The 17,913-nt window shown below is 39.3% G+C and overlaps 1 protein-coding gene across 1 annotated transcript in view; it reads left to right on the plus strand.

Moving 5' to 3' along the window:
- Positions 1–17,913, plus strand: part of MYO16 (myosin XVI) — a 392,532-nt gene that overhangs the window by 280,198 nt on the left and 94,421 nt on the right. The window contains exons 24-27 of the mRNA XM_068170049.1: positions 326–401; positions 3,296–3,471; positions 9,591–9,671; positions 9,920–10,125. Of these exons, the coding sequence (XP_068026150.1) occupies positions 326–401; positions 3,296–3,471; positions 9,591–9,671; positions 9,920–10,125 (539 nt within the window). The remainder of the gene's footprint in view (positions 1–325; positions 402–3,295; positions 3,472–9,590; positions 9,672–9,919; positions 10,126–17,913) is intronic.

Genomic DNA, 17,913 nt, shown 5'->3' on the forward strand with positions numbered 1-17,913 from the left:
AGGAGATCTGTGATGTGGGAGCAACTTGCTCATCCTACAGTGAAAGTGATGTCTGTTGCTCGGCTCTACACTTTGTCCTGCATTCCGGAAATGTTTTAGAATCAGTCTGATGAAATTTCTGTATACTTGAAAAGACACACAATGTTCAAGAACCAGTTCTTCTGGTTAGTATTGTTAACATTAAACAAAAAAGAATACAACACACTATCTCGTGCCATTGTTTAATTGTTGGGTGGAAAGAAATAACATAGCTTCATTTCTAGTGCTGTGAGAATTTTAAAAGATGCATTGTTCATTACTAACGATATCACAAATTTTATTATAGGTCACTTATGATATTGGTGATGCAATAGAAAAAAATAAAGACTCCCTTTCACAAAATTTGGTATTTGTAATGAAAAGTAAGTAAATGGGTTTGTTGTTGCTGCTTTTGTTATAAATTAAAATATTATGACTTGACATTAGTTTTCATTTTAGTATTAAGATAAATGTATATATTTTATATCTTAAGTAAAAAAAAATGAGCATACTTTATCTTTTTGAAATTTATACACATTGTGTGAAATTTGCTCTAACTTAGAAAGGTTTTGGAATTCATGAACATAAAGGGCCTTCATTGTGATAGATGAGTTTGACTTAAAAAAAAATCATTGAGTATGAATGAAAACAAAAGTAAATCCCAGAAAATAAGCAGAGGAAATAAAGCTCCCAAAATCAGAGACTGTAGTGGGATGTGCTTCACTATATGATTACTTTTCCAGAAGCAGAAACTTGTGAGCATTCTTGTTTTTCATTGAACAGGTACAAATGTTCACTGAAATACAAAATTAAATAACTTTCTATGTGCATATTGTATAATTACGCCTAGTAATAATGCATCTTATCTTATTAATGAGTCATAATTAGATTATTTTACCCTTTCTGTAAATTAAAACATTTTCCCCCAGGAAAAGTGTATCATGAGATGTTATTTCCCTTTTTTTCTCTCCAAAGACTGCAGTGTCTTTGATGTGACTTTTATTTCTTTCCATAGAATTAAAGACCTTTTAGAGGCCGTATTTGTCTGCCAAATCAGCCCCACTGTTAAAATCACAGTATCAGAGTATCACAGTATCACTAAGGTTGGAAGAGACCTCAAGGATCATCGAGTCCAACCTGTCACCACAGACCTCATGACTAAACCATGGCACCAAGTGCCACGTCCAGTCTCCTCTTGAACACCTCCAGGGATGGTGACTCCACCACCTCCCTGGGCAGCCCATTCCAATGACTAATGACTCTCTCGGTGAAGAACTTTCTCCTCACCTCAAGCCTAAACTTCCCCTGGTGCAGCTTGAGACTGTGTCCCCTAACAATGTATTGCTTATTAGCAATTTTATCATTAAATTAGCTATACTCTGCAGAAAAATAATTGATGCATTTTAACAGCAAATGGTGTACGTTAAGGATGAAGAAAGAAATGGGAAAAAATGATCTTGAATATAATCCTATTGATTATAGTTTTGGAGCAATTGCAATTCTCACTACTTGGCATTTACATGATAATTTGCCAAAGAGTATTAGAAGATATGACAACTTCCATTATGCTCTACAAGAGAAAGCATTCTTCTGTTCTCTTGCATGTTCTTCTTTTTGCTCTCATTGTTTTTTGTGTTTATTCGTCTCTGCAGCTGTTAAAAGGGAAAAACAGAGGAGTGGATATAAAATATTGGATATGCTGACATTACATATATAGTTAAGTCAAATGATAACATATAATTAATGGAAAAATTATGAAGGCAGATTATTTACTAGGTTTTTTTAAAAAATCACTTAGGCTTAAAACCTATTGATTCTCAGTGACGTATTTCCTTTTGGATCGGTTTTATAAGTTAGGTGGATGTATACCTTAACTGCATGCTTCCTTTGATTTTTCATTTAGTTTCCTTAATCAAAATGTTTTAATATGCTAACAACATTAAAATAATTTGCGTACAGGCATAAGAATGTGGAACACACCTGTCCAATAAATATAAGTCAGCAGAGACTGTTGATGTAGGTTTCATCTGTTTTAATTGGAAGGATGTCATTTTAATGCCTTTCATAATGCTACATACTACATTTATCCATATTTTCAATACACGGAACTTTACTATCTCCACTGATTGTGCTAAAGTTGTTTCAAGGATCTGCTTTACTGTCTTTATTTTATTATTCCTGTTAAGTAAGAAATTGTAATCATCGCAGAAAGGGAAGCAAATCTATTCCATTGAAGCAATATATTAGTATACCTTTAGATGACTAATAAAGAGCAAACTCAGAATTCATACCTGCTGTGCTAAACTTAATTATATTATTTATGGTGCTTATACATTCTTCCTTCTATTTTTAATTTTGTTTCTCTTATTCACATGAGGGGTATATTCAGTTTGTTAGTTAAAAAAGAACAAAGAAAATTAAAGATAGTTAAGGAAGTATCACACAACAGGTTTTGAATGCTTACTGGTGCTGTAGCAGTACAAGCAGCATGCAATTACCATGTTAATTTTTTAAAAGCCTATGATCATAACCTTATAAAGGATAATTTACCATTTGCTGATTCTGTGGCTAAAATTAGTATAAAGTATCCTATCTGTCTTAAAATGCAGATTTTTATTTTTAAAAACACCTCTTGAAACTGTATTTTTATAGTAATTATCAACACTGCGTAAAACACATGTATGGAATTTCCTGTAAATATTTTCAGGTGTGGTCTTGATGTAGAGAAATATGAATCCAGTTTGCTGAATTCATGTCTTGCACTTTGCCTTTCTTGTTGTTTTGTTTTTTTCTCTTTTTCCACCTCTTCACATATTATGTTTTATAGAATTCTTTTTAGGTTTGGTTTGTTGAGTTTTTGTGGTGCAGTGAGTGTTCATAATTTATTTTCTGTCAAGAGCCTTGATCATTTCTAAACACTATGTGTTAGGTAACTGTTATACAGAATGTCTCTCTTATGTTACTTGAATAAAGGAACAAAATTCAGAGATGATGATCACATAAGTAATTAAATTTAGACAGATCATAGTCTGAAAGCCTTTGTGTTCTGCCCTGTTTTGTTCATCATGGGACCTGAATTTGTTTTAGAATAGTGTTACTGGTGTTTCCCATCCTTAGATATTGAATGCTCTTCGATGACTAACAGAATAATTATTTGTTGGCTAGATCACTTGCTTTAATTCTGTATCCTACTGTATGCCTCTTTATTTCCAAATACAATATCTATAATTTTCTAACTTGTATTTTATCTTCATGTATTAATTTCTTATTTTCCCAGCCAGTGAAAATGTAGTCATCAATCAATTGTTCCAGTCCAAGCTGACACAAACTGGATCTCTTGTGCCTCCATACCACTCCCTTAAAATCAAAGGATGTAAAGCATCTATGCTGAATAAAAAAACTTCTGTAGCCTGCGCCAGTGGAGAAGCAAAGAAATATATTGAGCTAAGCAAGGTAAGAATTTAGGATTTTTTCTGCTCTTTGCGCTTTGAAGATTTTTTCCAGTTACTTTGTAATTTCTGAAAGCTCCTTGTTCTCCGCTTCATTCTCTGTAGTCATTAAACTATTAAAATAATTTAGTACTGAATATCAACACTAAAGTAATAGAATTAACAAGCTATAATTGACTACCACTAACAATGATGGTTCAAGAACCTCTTTCTTGGATTCTCTGAACAGAGCATTAGGTAAGATCTCACTGTAAGGTACTTGGAGTTGATGACCTTTAAAGTTCCCTTCCAACCCAAGCCATTCTATGAATCTGTAAAGATCATGGAAACCTTGGTACACCAGGAAAACTGTGATGAGGTTGCCATTACAGAAACGTGGTGGGATGACTCACATGACTGGAGCACTGCATTGGATGGTTATAAGCTATTTGGGTGAGACAGGTGAGGGAGAAGAGGAGGAGGGGTGGCTCTGTATATTAAGGAATCGCTCAACACCACAGAACTTGAGGTTAAGATGAACAGTTTGAGTGCCTATGGGTAAAAATCAGGTGGAAGACTAACAAAACTGACATCCTGGTCGGATTTTATTATAGACCACCTAACCAGGATGAAGAAGTAAATGAAGTATTCTACAGGCAGCTGAAGGTCGTTTCAAGATCACCTGCCTTTGTTCTTGTGGGTGACTTAAACCTGCCAGATACCTTCTGGGTGCTTAACACAGTAGACAGGAGGCAGTCCAGAAGGTGCTTAGAGTGTACAGAGAACAGCTTCTTGGCACAGCTGCTGTGGTGAGGCCCCGCTTGACCTGCTGTTCTCAAACAGAGAAGGGCTGATGTGAGATTTGATGGTAGGAGGCTGTCTGGGGTGCAGAGATCATGAAATAGTGGAGTTTTTCAATATGCAGGGAAACAAGGAAGAGTAACAACACAACCATTACCTTGGACTTGCAGAGGGCAGACTTCAGCTTATTTAAGCAACTAACCCAGAGAGTACCTTGGGAAGCAGCTGTTAAGAGCAAAGGGGTCCAGGATGGTTGGGCCTACTTCAAACAGGAACTCTTGAAGGCACAGGAACAGGCTGTGCCCATGTGCCGAGAGATGAGCCACCAAGGAAGGTGACCGGCCTGGATGGGCAAGCAGCTCTTGAAGGAATTAAAGGAAAAAAAGAGCATGTGTCGTCTTTGGAAAGGTGGGGAGGCCACTCTAATTTTTCTCTCCTATGTGAGAAAAATTAGAGAGGCAAAAGCCCGGTTAGAACTTAAACTGGCCAATTCTGCGAAGCACAATAAAATCCTTTTTATAAATATATTAATGCTAAAAAGAGGAGGAAGAAGAACATCCACTCTTTATTGGACTTGGAGGGGAATATTATAACTTAAGATGAGGAAAAGGCTGAGGTACTAAATACATTCTTAGCCTCAATTTTCAGCAGCAAGACAGGAAGGCTTCAGGGTAACTGGCCTCCTCAACTGGTAGATGGGGTCAGGGAGCAGTAGAGTCCCCCTGAAATCCATGAGGAAGCAATTAGAGACTTGCTGAGCCTCTTGGATAATCACAAGTCCATGGGACTGGATGGGATACATCCTAGGGTAATGAGAGAATTGGCAGATGAGCTCACAAAGCCACTGTCCATCATTTACCACCAGTCCTGGCTCATTGGAGAGGTCCCAGATGACTGGAAACTGGCCAAGGTGATGCCCATCCACAAGAAGGGCCGAATGGAGCAACCTGCAAACTCCAGGCCTTGTCAGCCTGACCTCAGTGCCAGGCAAGATTATGGAACAGGTCATCTTGAGGGAAATCAGAGCACACCTGCAGGACGGCCAAAGGGTCTGACCTAGCCAACATGGAATTAGGAAGGGCAGATCCTGCCTCTCCAACCTGATCTCCTTCAGGAGACCCGCCTGGTGGATGTGGGAAGGCTGTGGATGTAGTCTACTTGGACATCAGCAAGGCTTTTGACACTATCCCCTATAGCAAACTCCTGCCCGAGCTGTCAGCCCAGAGCTTGGACAGGTGCACTCTCCATTGAGTTAGGGCCGAACCCAGAGAGTGGTGGTGAATGGTGCCACATCCAGCTGGCTGCCAGTCACTAGTGATGTCCCCCAGGGATCAGTGCTGGGCCCCATGCTCTTTGATGTCTTTATTGATGATCTGGATGAAGAGATAGAATCCATCTAATGGTTTGCAGACAACACCAAGTTGGGGGTGGGAGTCAGTCTGTTAGAGGGCAAGAGGGCTCTGCAGAGAAAGCTTGACATGCTGGACAGATGGGCAGAGTCCAACGGCATGAGGTTTAACACATAAAAGTGCCAGGTTCTGCACATTGGCCACAGCCACCCCATGCAGTGCCACAGGATAGGGACACAGTGGCTGGAGAGCAGCCAAGCAGAATGGCACCTGGAGGTACTGGTTGACAGCTGGATGAACATGAGCCAGCAGTGTGCCCAGGTGGCCAAGAAGGCCAATGGCATCCTGGCCTGCATCAAGAATAGTGTGGCCAGTAGGAGCAGGGAGGTCATTGTGCCCCTGTACACCACCCTGGTTAGGCCACACCTTGAGTACTGTGTCCAGAGAAGGCCAATGAGGCTGGTGAGGGGTCTGAAGCACAAGCCCTATGAGGATAGGCTAAAGGAGCTGGGATTGTTTAGCTTGGAGAAGAGGAGGCTCAGGGGAGACTATTGCCCTCTACAACTATCTGAAAGGAGGCTGTAGACAGGTGGGGGTTGGTCTCTTCTCCCAGGCAACCAGCAGAACAAGTGGACACAGTCTCAAGATGCGCCAGGGGAAGTTTAGGCTTGAGTTTAGGAAGTTCTTCACAGAATGAGTTGTTGGCCATTGGAATGTGCTGCCCAGGGAGGTGGTGGAGTCACAATCACTGGAGGTGTTCAAGAGGGGATTGGACGCGGCACGTCAAACCATGGATTAGTTAGTCATGAGGTATTGGGTGATAAGTTGAACTTGATGATCTCTCAGGTCTTTTCCAACCATATTGATTCTATGATTTTAAGCGTCCTATCACAGATAAAGATGGTCAACCTCTTTGAACTCACCATTTTATTTGTAGTAGGTTTCAAGAGAACTGTGCATCTATCCTAAGATAAACATGAACAGCTCTAATGCTTGGCTAGAATTTTGGAGCACATAGTCATAGGAATTTGAAAATGCCATTTCAAGTCTCTGTGACTTATGAAGACTGCTTGCCCCTTTCAAATAAAACTGAATATATCTTCACTGAAACTCTCACATCTCTCTTGCTCATATGAGCTCTTTCTCCCTTGTTTTTTCTGTATTTTTACTCTGCTGGATACTTTGGCCCTGTTGCTTTCCCCTCACTTCAGAAGATTTAGTGGGTTTCAGAGTTCATACAGCCAAATTCTAGTCACATGAATGACATCAGTAATAGATGCTTCCCTTTCTGTTGACTTTCCATTTCTTTTTCTGAACAATTTCTTTAACTGTCTTTTAGTTGAAGCTTTTGTTCTGTCTCCTGGTTAAATTGCCGTATGTTAGAGGATAATAGAGAAGTACAGCTTCAATGATGTAGTCTTTTCCTGCAGCCCATTCTGAAGATACCCAAGTTTGGAGGGTTCTAATTAATTTAATTTTATTTGCCTTATTTGTTTTCTTTTTTTCTCCCTTCTTCTGAAACAAACACTTCTTTCCTGTGGGAAGAGAGGATATCCCATGCAACACAGGATAGCAGGCAGGAACTTTAGCATCCAAATAATTGTTCCTGGGTCTTCCAACTATTCAGGAGTTGGTCTTGAACTAGTGACTTAATCTGTTGGAAACAATGGGTTAGTACATTATCTGTCAATTGGAGAAAACTCTATTTTAGTTATACCTCAATTGTTTCATAAACTTTAACAGAGAAGTATCATTTACATGCTAGTAGTTCTTTTTATATGAAGACCTAAAGCAAGCTGGTCTCTTTTACTATTGTGTTTTGAAGTGGGGGATGAATTTACCTTTAAAATCTTACTGCATCCTGTTAAGTGATATTTGACATCAAAAAAGACCTCCAATATTTAGCATAATGAGTAAAGAATTGCTTGCACAGCAGTATTTTTAATGGAGTTTGGCTTGAGCAGGCTGAGTAAGCTGAGGAAATGTACATTTTTTTGGATGCAACTGCAAAATACCAGGAGTAGGTCAGAACATGCTGACTTGATAGAAATTTTCATGGGGTGAGCAGGCTGGAGAAAGGCAATGGAAAAGTCAGAGCTGAAAAGACTGTCATAAAGTGGAAGTCTGAATCTCAGATCTTGGGCAAATCCTGCAATGCAATAATTTTGCCAGCCTTCCTTAGAAAGTTTAACAAAAATCCCTAATATCTGAGACCACTTTTAGGATGATTATTGCCATTTTGTCCTAAAAGAAAGAAAGCAGCACAGTAAAAAATAAATTTATTCTCCACTTCCACCTCTGATGTATAAGATAACATTGGTTCTAATGAGATATGGGTAAAAATTAGTTTGAAAGCAAAGAAAATAATGTAAACTACATTTACCTGTGCAGGAAGAAGAGACAAGGGATTTTAAAATATAAATACTATTATTTTGCCTTCAAGATTTTTTTAATGACCTGTGTGTGCATTTACTCACTTTAAGCATCTGTCAAAGACGTTAGCAACCTTTTCAAATATTTATGCTACATACAGGCAAACTGTATTCGATACTAGCTGCACAACTCTTGCTTCTGCAATTGAGTTCCAGATAATACTGCTTCGCCCAGTTATTCGGAAAAGGTATTTTATCTTTCCAATGGTATACATCTTCTGAAATCAAAACTTTCTTGCCAGTCATGGCTCTGAAAATACTTCGACACTGTCCCGCATCACATCCTGGTCTCCAAACTGGTGACACATGGGTTTGATGGGTGGACCACTAGATGGATAAGGAACTGGCTTGATGGCCGCACCCAAAGAGTGGTTGTCCATGGCTCCATGTCCCAGTGGAGGCCAGTGACAAGCGGAGTCCCTCAGGGATCAGTCCTGGGACCTGTCTTGTTCAACATCCTTGTGGGTGACATGGACAGTGGCATTGAGTGCACCCTCAGCAAGTTTGCTGATGACACCACGCTGTGTGGTGCAGCAGACACGCTGGAGGGAAGGGAGGCCATCCAGAGGGACCTTGGCAGGCTGGAGAGGTGGGCACAGGCCAACCTCATGAAGTTCAATAAGAGCAAGTGCAGGGTCCTGCATCTGGGTCGAGGCAATCCCAGGCACAAATACAGGCTGGGCAGTGACTGGCTGGAAAGTAGCCCTGAGGAGAGAGACTTGGGGGTGCTGGTGGACAAAAAGCTCAACATGAGCTCTCAGTGTGCACTTGCAGCCCGCAAAGCCAATCAGATCCTGGGCTGCATCAGGAGAAGTGTGGCTAGCAGGTCGAGGGAGATGATCCTCCCCCTCTACTCAGCCCTGGTGAGACCCCACCTGGAGTACTGTGTCCAGTTCTGGAGCCCCTATTACAAGAGGGATGTGGAGGTGCTGGAACGTGTCCAGAGAAGGGCCACAAGGATGATCAGAGGGCTGGAGCACCTCTCCTATGAGGACTGACTGAAGGAGTTGGGGCTGTTCAGTCTGCAGAAGAGAAGGCTCCGAGGTGACCTAATTGTGGCCTTCCAGTATCTGAAGGGGGCCTACAGGAAGGCTGGGGAAGGACTTCTCAGGATCTCAGGTAGTGATAGGACTAGGGGGAATGGAATAAAGCTGGAGGTGGGGAGATTCAGGCTAGATGTGAGGAGGAGGTTCTTCACCATGAGAGTGGTGAAGCCCTGGAATGTTTTGTCCAGTGAGGTGGTCGAGGCCCCGTCCCTGGAGGTGTTTAAGAGCAGGCTGGATGAGGCTCTGTCCAGCCTGATCTAGTGTGGGGTGTCCCTGCCCATGGCAGGGGGCTTGGAACTAGATGATCCTTGTGGTCCCTTCCAACCCTGAATGATACTATGATACTATGATCATATTTATCCACTTTCCCAATTCTTTCTGAAACTCAAATCATTGTCTCTAGCATAGTATTTGTACATTTTTAAAATTGTGTTGGTAAATCATTTAACAGTGAAAATGAAGGTTTACTGACCATCTTGAGATAAAGATATTGTGTGTGTGCTTCTGTCCCCACAGTTGCTGAAAAAGAAAGGAACATCCTCATTTCTTCAGAGACTTGAACGAGGGGGCCCAACTACTGTGGCAGTACAGCTCAGGGTTAGTAGACACCTTCCATATAAAGTTTGTTTTGTTTTGGTTTTATTTAGGCTAAAACATTTAAAAAGCAAGGTTGGTCTCTACAAATTGCAATGGAAGAAAGAATAATCATATGCTTCAGAAAGCTACCTGCATGGCCAGATCATACCTTTTGAGCAAATGTTAAAAAGTTAGGAAGAAAATATGTGTTGAGCAATTGCCTTTGCTGCACCATAGTGATTGATAACTGATTTTTTTTTCCCCCACAGAAATCACTCACAGATATTATAGGGAAGCTGCAGAACTGCACACCACATTCTGTTCATTGTATAAAGCCCAATAACTCCAAGTTGCCAGATACTTTTGACAATTTTTATGTGTCTGCTCAACTGCAATATATTGGTGTCCTAGAGATGGTCAAAATCATACGACATGGATATCCAATACGTCTCTCTTTCTCAGACTTCTTGTCAAGGTAAATTCTTTCAAGTTTCATAAAAGCTTTTTCCTACCTACAATACAAAGCCTTATGTTCTTATAGTGCTTGCAGTATTGTTTTGTTGATAAGTCTTTCAAACTTTCTTCAGAGAAAAATCAATGTCTGCCAGGAATGAGTGCAAGCTTGTTATTTTTAGTTGAAGGAATCATGAACTTTGTGGAAATATCTTTATAAAGATCATCAGGAAAATGTATTCAATAAAACAAAGAAACATACAAACAAACAAACAAACAAGGAGTAACGTCAAGGAATATTTACATTTTTATGATTTGTGATATTTCTGTGATTTATAAAATGCAAAATATTTCATGTTGCCTTCAAGGAATTAAAAAGCAGGAGGAAAAATAGTCTAATTTTTCAAGTTTATTGGTGTAGATGTCATAGGTATAGTATTTGTATTTCTTATGCTAGGAGTTGTTTATGCATCGTGAGGAGGAGTTAGTTATGCTCATACCACAACTTCATTTTTATTATTGTTGTTAGAAATGAGTGGGATTTTGAATTAATGCGGAAGGACAAAATGAAATATGTCACTGCTTCTTACTGAAGGCAAACTCTTTTACCCCATCTCCAATTAAATGTTGAGGTTTAGCTCATTTACTTACATTCTCAAATGCATCACTAGTAAGTACCATCATGTTGAAGAGATGTTCAGCTAGCAGCCTCATGCACTCAACACAATTAGGTGTTAGGAAGAAGTTCTTCATGGAAAGAGTGATTGGCCATTGGAATGGGCTGTCCAGGGAGGTGGTGGAGTCACCATCACTGGAGGTGTTTAGGAATAGACTGGATGGGGTGCTTGGTGCCATGGTTTAGTTGATTATATAGTGCTGGATGATAGGTTGGACTCAATGATCTCAAAGGTCTCTTCCAATCGGGTTATTCTATTCTGTATTCTCTCTGGCAATTCTGTAAGTATTCAAAAGTGCCAGTATAGGAGTTTATAATCCCACGTTTAAGAGTCAGTCATCTCTGTCTTACCACAGTGTTCATCCTGCAGCATGAATCCAGAAGTGCAGGCTGGTTGAGAAGATGCAGGTAATGAGAGATATGGGAAACCAGGTTGTTTTTATATTCAGAGACAATCTCTATTTAGCCATTTCTGTGTCACTGAATTGAACACTTCAAGGGACTATAACATGAGCACAAAGCCACAGCCTTTTCTACTGTTAAATCCTTACAATGGTTCCTGGTAGGGATTTGGTCCTCGCCTCCCAGCTTTTCTCATTACAATCCCCACACACAGATTGGGGTTTTGCACAGACCTAGGACATTCATTCCTGGCAGGCAGTGTGGATAGAAGTAGCTGCTCTCAAAGATCATTGTATTCAGTTGGCTGGAATAGCAGGGAATGGTACTATGCATATTCACTCTAGCATGAGTTCAGTACATTGTCTTTTGGGGAGAAACTTTATTTTTAAAAATAACTAAAATAATTTTTGAAGGCTCAAATGTAATTTCAGGTTTTTCCTCCACTCTTTCAAGTATGTTCCAAAGACAAATTTTTTACCTAAAAGTGTAGAGGAGATCTGGTGTCTCAGAATTAATACTAATTTGCAGTAGAACAATGACAAAACCAAACAATATGATGCCATAAACATTTATGCTATTATGTTTAAGTGTTCCAGTTTTATTTCTGTCCATCTTGATCTGTTTTCCTCCATAGAAAATTATCTCTATAGGTTCTTTGCAGCTGAGCCTCTGTCTTTTTACCTATTTGCACTAGGTCCTAATGATTGTATTAGTATCCATAAAATCAGTTAAACAGTGGTGGGGCTATCACGTTGTCAATGAAAATTACATCAGTCTTTTAATATTCCCTGTGAATGTATGTTGAACGTACTCAGAATTCATCAATAATCACTGCATACACTGCTGATTTTTAGATTTGTGTATAAATAGGAACACAAAGATCTTGGCGTATCAGTATTGAAAGAAACCATTTGTCAGCATTGTAAGGTTTTTTACAGGCACCATTCCTGTCAGACAGACCAAGGCATATCTTACTTTGAGCAACAGAACGTGCAAATTCTTCACTTTATTCACCATGACCGGTTAGCCTTCATATTTATTGAATCTTCACATTCAGTGTATTTGGATAAATAGTTCAAGTGCATGGCTGTTTGTTCTGTTATTGGCTGAAAACTACAAAATTTTCAAGCAGAAATGAGGGTATTAGATTGTAGTTTAAAAGTACCATCAGTTCTTAATGCTGTGGGGGTTTTTTTGGCCAATAGGCTGCAGGTGAGAAAGAGTAAAGAACTACTGAATTCAAAGAATGAGAGTTACCTTTTCAGAAAGTGTTCTAAAAAACTGTCACATGTACTACATCTCTATATTTCCTCAGTAACTCGACAGGATGGTTTTGGAAACCAGGTGATTAGTTTTGGTGATGTTCTTGTGAAGTCAGTTTGCTTTGTTGGCTGTTCGGCCAAACTGCTTCTATCCTGCTGTTCATTGTCTGGAATGAGGAATTATTTTCTCACACTTCCATATATGCTTACAGACCTGCAGTTGGTAGACTTCTCACTTTTCATGTTTTTATTTTCCCCAATGTCAAACTGGTATTTATGGGTTATGTTTTCAGAGTTTAAAAAATATAAATAATTAAAAAATAATATTTGGGGTTTTAGCTGGTTAATAAAAAGCTAGTATTTGAATTAGGGGCCTTTGTGGTGAAGGGATGTAATATAAGAAAACCTGGATATTCTATCAGTAATGCAGACAGTACTATTGCTTTATTAATTCTCTGAATTTGAATAAATTTCTCTGAATGTATAATTAGGGATTAATATGGTGGATCACTAGCATATCTTTATGAGTCATATTTGAACTAAAGAAAGACAGTAGCTAAAGAAAGGTCATATTTTGCAAGGGCACTTTTTCCTGGGCTACAGAGCTTAATTGTTATTTCTGTTGCTGTCCTCTTTGGATTTACTGGTTCTGCTGCTGTACTATCATAGTAGAACTTGACAGCTGCTATGTGAACCCCTCAATCACCAAAGTTTGTTGATCAGAAGAGAAATCTTGTGGAAATTCTGGTTCCTAAGTGGAAGTTGTGGCAGTTACTGTCAATGAATATATAATAAAAATGGGAAATAATAAGGTCAGATGCTATTAAATACTATAAAAATAGGCTGCACCAATATAACTATGAAATTATATATGTCATTTCAGCATATTTGCCAACTACAGCTGCAGTGTTTCTGATGAATTTGCCTGCAGTCTTGGCTCAATTTCTAAATCTCTTTGAGCAGAGAGATAGAAATCTTTTTTACCTTATCTTTGAAACAGAATGCCTTGAGTAACATTCATTTTAGACATCAGGAAGAGCTTGCCCATGTATTTTGCATTAATACTTTTCAGAATTGTTCTCAGTGGGCTAAATTTTGAAATTCTAGCTTTTAAGTCAAGGCAGTGGCACAGACAATGTTGGGAAGAGTTCAAAATTTCCAATTTGCAGCCCAAATTTTAAGCATAGGTAAAGTATCCTCAAATATCCTTTTCCTTGGAAATAAGGAAACAGTGAAATAGCTATGGAACCTAGGAATTGTCAGCATATGACTCTTTCCAGCATTTAGCATATTGATATCGTAACAAAAATGAGGATAATTGCACAAGATATACAATAAGCACTTTAGTATGAGCATAAAAATTTGTTATGCTTTTGGTATTTGGTGCAATGGCAAAAAAAGTATTAGCATGTGCTCTAATACCAGTGTAGAACAATAGGGTTCAGAAAATCTCTGGGGCACAGAGCCTGACTATACAATCTTAATATCTAGAACCTAATTTCTCTGCATTAATTCATAAAATGGATACTGGCTGACTTTCATGTCATTCACTCACTTGGTGCTCAAGGAAGCCATGTAAAAGCCATTTGGAATATAAATTTTTAAAAATAATGATGGTGATCAAGGACCCATCTACAGTAATGAGGTGAGCATATTTTTCTTGATCAGTCAAGTACAAGAATACAGCTGTTCAGGCACGTTCAGGTAAAAACGGGGCAGTAAGATGTTCTATTTCACTCATTCTGAACAATTATACTTTAGTACCATACTCCTTTACAAACACCACCCTACTATCAGTGTTTTGTAAATTGGGTTAGAAATTAAAATTAATTTTTCCTTTGTTTCTTCTTTAATGGGTTCTCCAAGATTCTGAACTGTACCTTGTGCTTTACTCTGTCTTAGTTTCCTTGGTCAAGAAAGAATTTTATGAACTACTGCATTAGAGACTGAGGTTCACATCACACATATTTCTCATGCCTTGGAAACTTCTTAAAAATGGAGACTGCAAGGTGCAGTTGCACAGGGCCTGAAATAAGACATCTGTGTCAGCCTTCCCTGCCCATTTGCAGCTTAGGGCTGTTGGACTTCAGGGTAACCTCTATGGATTCTGTGAACTGATAAGCAGATTGAATTGAATTTAGAGAATGAAAATGGCAAGATTTCTGTGAGAAAAAACATATTTTTTGAAAGCCTAAATAATTGTTGATGTGATATTCATTGTCTTTATTTCTGCACTTTTGAATGTTTCTCGGAATTTCATTACTGTCTCTCCAGTCTCTAGACTGTTTTTTTCTGAGTTTAACTTTTTTTGATTCAGCACCATGTTTTCCATCATGGAGCTCTCATCCTGCTCTTCAAAGAACATCAGAGAAAATACCGTTCTGTGAAGGAGAACATGCAGGTTACAGTATCACAGTATCACTAAGGTTGGAAGAGATCTCAAGGATCATCAAGTCCAACCTGTCACCGCAGACCTCATGACTAAACCATGGCACCAAGTGCCACGTCCAATCTCCTCTTCAAGACTTCCAGGGATGGTGACTCCACCACCTCCCTGGGCAGCACATTCCAATGACTAATGACTCTCTCGGTGAAGAACTTTCTCCTCACCTCGAGCCTAAACTTCCCCTGGCGCAGCTTGAGACTGTGTCCTCTTGTTCTGGTGCTGGTTGCCTGGGAGAAGAGACCAACCCCTTCCTGGCTACAACCACCTTTCAGGTAGTTGTAGAGGGCAATGAGGTCACCCCTGAGCCTCCTCTTCTCCAGGCTAAACAATCCCAGCTCCCTCAGCCTCTCTTCATACAGCTTGTGCTCAAGGCTGGTGAGCCTTGTTGCCCTTCTCTGGACATGTTCAAGTGTTTCGATGTCCTTCTTAAACTGAGGGGCCCAGAACTGGACACAGGACTCAAGGTGTGGCCTAGCCAATGCAGAGTACAGGGGCACAATGACTTCCCTGCTCCTGCTGGCCACACTATTCCTAATACAGGCCAGGATGCTATTTGCCTTCTTGGCCACCTGGGCACACTTCTGGCTCATGTTTAGGCAGCTGTCAATCAGCACCCCCAGGTCCCTCTCTGTTTGGGAGCTCTCCAGCCACTCTGACCCCAGCCTGTAGTTCTGCATGGGGTTGCCGTAGCCAAAGCGCAGCACTCGGCACTTGGACTTCTTAAATGCCATGCCATTGGACTCCGCCCATCTGTCCAGTCAGTCGAGGTCCCTCTGCAGAGCCCTTCTACCCTCTGACTGATCGAGTTTATACAACATACATACAACATGCAGGTTGTATGTAAAGATACATGCTGTTTCAAGAATTAATAAATCACTTAGAATGTGTGATTTGCCATTTCAAATTATCTTTTTTAATGGCTTCAATTACATTAATCTTTAGTTTTACTTAAGCATATTTAGATTATTAGCTGTTTGTACAAGTTTGGAGGTACAGTATCAAACCCTCTTCCCTCTTCACTCTTCCTTCTTCCCTCTTCTGCATTCCCCTTCCCCTTTTCATTTTCCTTCCTCTCTTCCTTCTCCTGCTTTTCACTCACTAACCTTGTTCACTATATATACAGAATATGTTAAAATATCTACATTACTACACATAGGTTGATGGAGAATATCTAAAACTTTAAAGATTTGAAAATTGAATGTTAATGAGTTAACATTCTGACGAAATTTGGCTTTAAAGTAACTTAAAGTGTCTGTCCTTCTTCAACTGTCCTAAAGACATTAGTAATAACTATTGTAATATTTTAATCAGACATCTGCTGTTAGCTGATGATTTATTACACAGATGTGTTAATGTTTATGTATCTTGTGTAGGACTCATCATTGTGTATCTGGACTTCCTTTGTTCAGAAGCTATTTTGGCATTCACTTGTTTATTTCTCTGTCTTTCCTCACTCCCTTTTTTCCTCTAGAAAGCAGGGCGGTTCTGATATTTTATGATAGATCATTTGTGAGTTTAAAAGGTGCATCAAAACATTTCAGAGTCTCATGAGCAATTTAGGCAGGCCATTATTGAGAATGATGCCCTAAGTAGATTGCAAAGTGATAGGTCATCACACTGGCCCTTTTAGCTTTGTTGTTTGCTATACAGTAATATCATCAGTCTTTGTATAGAGTACTGCATTGGTATGTGCCATGATACCCTAAATCCTTGGAAGGAGAGCAAGATGTAATCTGGCTAGTGTTAAAATGCAGTATTCCATTAGAGTAGACATGATGGTATCAATTTGTACCAAATGGCAGTCTTGCCATTGTGTAGCTCGTTGCTTCAAACCTAGAGCTGGAAGTGATATTTCTGACTGAGGGTAATAATTTTTGTTTGTCTTTCTTTAAGGGGGGGGGGGAGCAGAGAGTAAATGAAGTATTTTAAAGTAATCAGTTTTGAGATTACCTTATACCCAAATTTGTAAACGTCGTAATGACTACTTTTCTGTGAAGAATGAAGGTCATGTACAAAATTTAAACTCATTAATTTTAAAATTATTGTCTTTGACATTTTTTGGTAATAATTACATTCTATAAAGAAGTGTCATGAGTTAACCCCAGTGGGCAGGTCAGCATCATACAACTGCTCACTTATTCCTCCTCCAGTGAGGTCAGGGAGAGAACTGGAAAAAGAAAAATTGGAAAACTTGTGGGTTGAGATAAAGGCAGTTTAAGAAGGGAAGGCAAAAGCTATGTGTGCAGGCAATGGAAAATAAAGAATTTATTCCCCACTTACCAGTGGCACACAGGTGTTCAGCTGTTGCAAGGGAAAAATGACTGCTTCACATGTAGACATTACTTAGGAAGACAAATGCCTTAACTCTAAACATCCTCCTTTCCTCTTGCTTCCTCCAGTCTTTTTTTTTTTCCCTTTGTGAACTTTTCTGATAGAAAGACTCACTTTCCAATAATTTACAGCAGCCTCAGATTTATTCTAAGTTACTAATCCCTTGTGAAAGCTTGCTGTAAGGATTTTTTTTTATACTGTAATTTTTATACTGTAATTTTATACTGCTATTCTCTAGCAAGCCATGGGTTTTAGAACTGGCATATATCATTTGGGAAGTTGCCTAGCTGCAAGGAGATATTTGGGACTGTCTTAGAAGTGACAGGCCATTTGAAGCTGTTTTGCTTGTTTTCTCCATTTAGATTACTTCAAATGCCTGTGGTCACTCATCTAATTAGCTTGGACTTAATTTATAGTGTGTAGAGAAAAATAGTGGCTTTTAGGATATGATTCAACTGACTTATTTTAAGTTTATACATTTTTGCAAGTATTTCTTGTCTCAGTCTAGCTTCCATCTCTGGCAAGAAACAGAATTAATGGTTTGTAACATGCTCCATCAAAATCAGAGAACAACATTTTGGAGTTGAAACCAGCTTTTGAAGTCATACTACACATCATGAGTTCTCTAGCACACAGAATAAATAATGTTTTACATGCAAAGTACCAGTCTCGTCACATGTCACAGACATAGAC

This window comes from Melanerpes formicivorus, unplaced genomic scaffold (assembly GCF_026170545.1).
Source record: "Melanerpes formicivorus ecotype bairdi unplaced genomic scaffold, bMelFor1.0.p_v2 SCAF_1, whole genome shotgun sequence".
Taxonomy (NCBI): domain Eukaryota; kingdom Metazoa; phylum Chordata; class Aves; order Piciformes; family Picidae; genus Melanerpes; species Melanerpes formicivorus.